Here is a 6,365-nt window from a genome sequence, read left to right as displayed (position 1 = left end):
TAAGATGAACTAAATTCCAAAAAAAATTCTAACCAGCCAAATGAAATAATAATCCTAATCATAAAATTAATCTCCATAATTAAAAAGAAAGAAAAAGAAGTAAAAGTCCCGAGATCCTCGATCCCGAAGTGTAAGTAGGCAATTCATTGATTATTACGCACCGGGCCTCTCCATTTCTTTCAGGTTTACTTCCTTTCTTTCATTGGTATCGCTCTCCATTTGGCTCCAATTTTCTTCTTCTTAATTATTCTCACGCCCAAGGTTTCATTGCGACGAGGTACCTTACTTTCTTTCCTCCCTTTTCCCAACCTTCAACGTGGTCTGGCAAGAGGTGCCTCCTGTCCCTGGATTACTATTAGTTCTCACTTGAATCTGGATTTTATATTTCGATTATTATTTTATTTTTATTTTTTATTTTTTTTTATTTTCTTAATTTTTTTTCTCCTATTAATATTCTTTTTTTATAATAACCCCCTTCAGACCCGTGGGCGGAGACGGTCCTTGTCCCCGTGGGCCAATTTACCCTCAACCAACCCTGCGACATACTAAACAACTATTCCCTCTTGCTTTGACGACTGCCACGACGACGACGAAACAATTAAAAATAATACTTACACCCTTAGTGCGGTTCCTCCCGACCACGAGCTAATCGTGTGAAACCAACGCTGGATTGCCCGTCCGTCCTTCTGTGGATTGTTGTTGGTTAGCATCGCCTGCGCGCAGCAGATTGACTGTGGAGTAACATTGCGAAACGGAGAAATCGGTCTACGTACGACAACTTCACCAGCCAAAGCAACACACTTCACCGATCGCCCCCAGATTCCCGCGCGTGGTGTCCCTTTCTGTCTGGATCTTCAGTCCCTGCGCTCTGCGCTCTGCATGGGTGGACTTTCGTTCTCCAGTCACTACTAGTAGTCTTCGCCTTGGGGATCGAGTATATCTCACCCATTTGACTCTGTTTTTTTATAACCTCGTGTGTGATTCATGCGCCCTCCCCTTTGGGGCTCTAACTTTCTATCTCGCTCCTTGGAGCTATGCCTGCGGTGGTCGGAACTACTATGACTTCGACACCCACTTCGCAAACCGCGATCATGGAATCCTCAACCAACGCAGATAAGAAACGCAATAAGCTGGGGTATCATCGCACATCCGTCGCATGTGGTCAGTTTCCCTTCTTTTCACCCCTGTGGTGCATCGCGACCCCCTCATAGACTTTGGTTGCTTATCATTCCACAGTGCATTGTCGGCGACGAAAGATACGATGTCTGGTGGCGGCGGACGACGCTCAGGGTCGATGTGAGAATTGTATTCGACTGAAAAAGGAGTGCCAGTTCTTTCCAGTAGATCAGCAACCGCCAATCGAAAAGAAAGCTCGCCCAGGTTCGAACACCGCGTCGACCGATCCATCAACCGCCTCGTCCTCCCCGCCGGCAGTGAGCGGGGGAGAGCAAACGGAGGCCTTTTTCCCATACCAGCCAATACCGTTGAGTTCCGCCCCCGATGTCGCGGCGTTCAACGCTGGAGCGTTCGCTGGAAATTCCATGACGCCGTTTACGCCAGGTGGGTGGTGATCTTCCCCTGCGGAGGGTAAGAGAGTTTGTTAACAAGGTTAGATCGCAATGTAGGGGCTCCTGAGTTCGCAACAGCACCGCCCCTCGATCCCTCAGTACCGTGGGACGAATTCACGACGATCTCAGCAGACGGTCAAATATTAGCAAATATGTCGGCAGGGAAACCACAGATGGTGAACATGCCTTCCAATGTATGGAGCCCGGGGCCGAACCCCATGGCCACCATGCCACTCGCACATGGGCTTCCGACCCCGACAGTCCCATCACAACCGCAGACGCTCAGTCCCGCGCCGACGTATGCGATACAACCGGATGGATCAGTATGGCAAGTGCCCCCAACACGACCGATGGCCTACCCCCCGCCAGACATGGCTGCGCCGCCATACCCCAACCCCGGCCAATTCCAGCAACCTCCCCCCGAGATGAACTCCGAGATGGCCAGCCCAGTGCAGCCTTTCCCGGGCAACCACGTTCATCCGCAGAGCCCTCCCCCGACGGACCTTCAGGGGACGCCGGTGGCAGTAACGTATGCCGGGGCCCCCGCACCAATGGGATATCCCGCCTGGCAAGACATGAACAATATGTCGCCCATGAACGTCGTTCAGTATCAGATGTATGCCGGGGACGCAGCACAACAAGCGTCATTTGGCAGCCCACCCCCGATGGGCCACCCGGGCCAACGACAGTCTCCCCGGTGATGAACCAGCACGTCGGCATTGATTTGAGCAAGAAAAAGAAGCTTCCGTTACATAATACCCAGTGCGATCTTTTTTTGCATGTGTTCTTCTTCTACCATCCACCTTTCCATCGTGGGCATTTTCCTTTACAGCTATTCATTAGCGGGCGCAAAGGACTTTGGGCGGCATTTTCCATCTTTCGTTTCTTCCGTGAGACCCCTTTTCTACACTTGTATTCGAAGTGACCCTTGCACAAGGGAACAGTTAGATCTCTCTGATGTCATGGACTTCATACTATCACTTCGGCCTTTTTCATTTCTTTTGTTTTTATTTCATCATTGGATATCCATGTCTGGTTTTACGAGCTATGTTGTTAGAGCACCAGCGGGACAGGTGTCATTGATAATAGGTCGAATGGCGAGGGTAGACGTTGGGCCGAACTGGCCCGTGGGCACAGCGATCTAGGTTCACCATGCGTTGACTCTCGTCATCCACAATATGATCGACTTCGTTGCTAAAACATTGGCCACCAAGCAGCGATTTACTCGTTTCTATGCCATCATACCTGCAAGCTGAATGATCACCTTCTCATTCCCGGTTGATGGAGAACGGCTGGTGGACGTGAAGGGTTGCTATGGTTTTACGTCTCTTGCTTAAGCCTTTTTCTTTTTGCATTGTTTTATTACCCCCTCATGGCCTGATTCGACATGTTCCTGTTGACGTTGATACTCTTTTTCTCCTATCATTATCTATCATCTCTTCTGCCACATAGACTTTTCTACTTTTCTTTTCTTCAACGAAATATAGACTTCTGCTGTATGGACGGATATATCACAGATAGACTTGGATTGATAGGACGATAATGAAGATGACATCTATAGATCTGACGTTCATCTTTGGTCGAGCACGCAACGTCTTCGTGTAGTCCTGATGGGCGGGGATCTAACATGCTAAGGAAAAAATAGCACATCGGAAGGATCCACCTGAGATGATATACCACGTACCAATGCCTGTTCTTGTTCCATAACAATACAGCAAACAACCATCGTACTGCCAGATCACCTCCCAAGATACACACGCACTCGGTAAGCATACACGAACCGTTAACCCAGCCCAACCTCGTCCTCATTGATCCTTACACCGCCCTACGGATTCTAGTACACTTGATCTAGATTTGTGACGTCTTCAAATTCCACATAAGATTCACTGTGACTCCGAATCCTTTTACCGGGTTATGTATATTAGAACAACAGCTAACGCTACCAATGACCGTAACAGGGACAGAAGATATATATCTCATTGGGAGTTATTTGGTATCAAATACTGCTATTTAGTACTGTGATCTTCGGCTTCAAGCTAGTCACCAGGAAAGGTATACACTGACAGATTGGAATGACTCGTAGTACGAGGGCTTGGAGGAAATCTATTGGGTAGTATCTATTATAGTTTACTATAGATCTAATTGAGCTGTGCGAACTTGGCGGGAGTAGTAGCTACTGGTATTATCTCTTTTTAGGGGTTGGGTCCGATACTTTAACACCAGTTTCTGAGGTGATCGCAGATGCTGATATTGCCTGGAGGAGGAATGCAACAGTGTCGATGAAGGACTAGATAGACGGTTGATAAGGTGTATGTATGTGTCTGTGCGTATCTTTGGCAGGGTGATCAGTATAATACTTCAGGGTTATCGTGGCAGTTGCTCATATCGAGATGTCTCGGTGTTGCATGTTTGGGATGGTGATAGGTACAAGTCAGAGTAGATACGTCGTTTTTAGAGGACTTGATAAGGGACATTACACCACTTGGGGATAAGCATAGGTGTATCGTGTGGCTTTACAGGTATACGTGCCTCAGATCTATGGCTGATATGCATATCAGGGGTGAGAAGATGTTGTCCAGGACCTGGATGATGTCAAGTTATATTTCTCAGAGCAATTGACGCATTCTATGCCGCCGAGGATTAAGGTGCAGCTCATTTTACTGGGTCTGCCAATGATGACTGCCTGCTGCTTATCATGATGCAGGTATACGTGATAGGGACAGTTTGACCTGTCTCCGCGGAGTGATGCCAACTGACTGGCAACAGATAAGCCGTCGAGACGCATGGACGCTCTGAAGAGGTTCCATGGGCGGTACTTGCATGGATGATGGCCTTACGAGGGAATCATAGACCCTATCAGCTCGACAAGCTTTATGACGATAAAGGGACGGACCATATCCGGGGTTGTTTGCGGAGAGTTATGGAGACCTGGAGACAAACAGCCTCACCTTGTTATCGTCGTTACGTAGGATTAGGGGCCAGGGGGGAGAGATAACGGTTGAGGATCCAAACATTCCGTTTCATTTGATTTGTTTGATTTTCCCTTGCAGGAATGTCAGGGCTGATCCTCTGAATGTAACCATTCTTATCTCCAACGCCTGCAGGTGGTTATCACGGTTCATGCCTGAAGGCCGATGGTCGGCTTTGTTCTGTTTGTCCCCAAGAATTCGTACAAAAGTCAGCCCCCATCCCCATTGGACTGACGTTGTCGCCATTCTCTATCACGTCTTTTCACCGTCCCTTTGGGTGATGACACAGTGGTCGGGCCACAAAGACCATATATAACTCTGATGGGATGTCCACAGGGTTACATTTCTCATTCCCTTCCTGACGCATCGAGTGATTAAAGTCGACTGGCGAGATGTGCGAAATAAGTATGATATCTCCACGTCCTCGTCGCCAAAAGCTATACTCCTTTCGGCCCAATGCTATACCATCCACGATTGGGAGGAAAAGGTAACCACGATGAACAGGAATGAACAGGAATGGATGGATGATTATCTGTCTGGATAAAATGCATTTCCCCCCCCTTTTGTACTATCTAACCTCGCTTGGGGGGGTTGATCCTTTCTAACCCGCATTGACTCCCATCTTGTCCGCCGCTACTCGACACAGCCCTCGCTACGCGTGCTCCCACTGCATTCCTGCATGGAGTTATTGCCACTCTAGTCCACCACCACTGCAGGGGGTTTTCGTCGCCTTTGCTATTTCCGGAGTATCCGCCGGACCCGCGAGAAAAAGGTGGGAAGACTTGCATCTGCTTCTCGCTTCGCAGATAATGAAGGGGGGATAATCGACTATAGATAGGGTGATTACTATCGCTATTTATTATCATTGTTTCGGGAGAATGGTAATATGGAAGATAACAGCGATCGCTATCAGAACCTAGATGACCATTGGCGCCACCATGATTGAATGCTCGGACACATCCCCCCCCCGCATTGCCAAACCCTCACAGGCTGGGGTTGAACGTTGTCTCCAGATGGGGCGATGCTGGTATGGACAATAGTGCTTAACCTGCGCCATCGATGTCAGTCTCCCGGCATCCATTGTGATGCAGATTTGCCGACATTCTGACCCGGGTTGGAGTACGTCACACCTCTTGTCTCTGTACATTGTTCCTGCCTTTTGTTCTTATGGTCGGGGGCAATTGCTTATGATCTTCGTCTACCGCGTCATCCAGTGGTCGGTCTAGCTCGCTAACCTTTGCGACAATGACCCTGTGATTGGTGGATGACCTTTGTGATTATTACAAGTATGTCACTGAGGTCCAGCTGTTTGCCATTGCGATCCCAACTGGAGGATGCAGGTTGGCGACGGTACTATACTTACCTCGACGGGTTAGATCAGGCACGCGACACGCCTCAGTTGATTTCTACTGGATTGTTTTAGGAATCTCCGCCGGGAGATTTCACGATGCATCCGGACCAAAAAGGGACCAACCCTAAGGTCTCGTGTTGCGTGGCGTGGCGTGGTGTCTACACGCTGACAATGCTTCTACGGAGAGAGAAAGAAAAAGGGATTCTCATGATTTAGGCCCGTTGAGTGGGTTGATCTTGAACGGCAGCGGTTGTCTTTTAGTGGTTCATCTGCACGCCACTTGCCCACTTCGTCGCATTTTCTTTGATCTTGGCCTGCAGCCGGCCTCTCATATGTGAACTTTATCCCGTTAGATTGCTGGAGTTCTGTTGCTTTTGCCACGCCCCCGGGACAAGGCTGACGTCGTTTTGATTCTGAATAGGTTTCTTTATTGTCGGGCAATTTCGACCCTCACGCGATCGACTTGAGGCAAAAAAA

The 6,365-nt window shown here is 48.7% G+C and overlaps 1 protein-coding gene across 1 annotated transcript; it reads left to right on the top strand.

Moving 5' to 3' along the window:
- Positions 1-792: 792 nt before the first annotated feature.
- On the top strand, positions 793-2,655 carry BDV37DRAFT_66157 (putative C6 finger domain protein). The gene is made up of 3 exons (XM_032091028.1): positions 793-1,161; positions 1,237-1,560; positions 1,614-2,655. The coding sequence occupies exons 1-3, from the start codon at positions 1,035-1,037 to the stop codon at positions 2,267-2,269; spliced, it is 1,107 nt and encodes a 368-aa protein (XP_031934475.1). The 5' UTR covers positions 793-1,034; the 3' UTR covers positions 2,270-2,655.
- The last annotated feature ends 3,710 nt before the right edge of the window (positions 2,656-6,365 follow it).

This window comes from Aspergillus pseudonomiae (assembly GCF_009193645.1).
Source record: "Aspergillus pseudonomiae strain CBS 119388 unplaced genomic scaffold BDV37scaffold_178, whole genome shotgun sequence".
In the NCBI taxonomy this organism is placed as follows: Eukaryota; Fungi; Ascomycota; class Eurotiomycetes; order Eurotiales; family Aspergillaceae; genus Aspergillus; species Aspergillus pseudonomiae.
This window is presented reverse-complemented; position numbering and strand designations above follow the sequence as displayed.

Excerpts from the sequence above, each read along its gene's own strand:
- BDV37DRAFT_66157 (XM_032091028.1), top strand. The coding sequence starts at position 1,035 with ATGCCTGCGGTGGTCGGAACTACTATGACTTCGACACCCACTTCGCAA. Across the intron at positions 1,162-1,236 it reads TCGCACATCCGTCGCATGTG|TGCATTGTCGGCGACGAAAG; the intron begins GTCAGTTTCCCT and ends ATCATTCCACAG. Across the intron at positions 1,561-1,613 it reads CATGACGCCGTTTACGCCAG|ATCGCAATGTAGGGGCTCCT; the intron begins GTGGGTGGTGAT and ends TAACAAGGTTAG.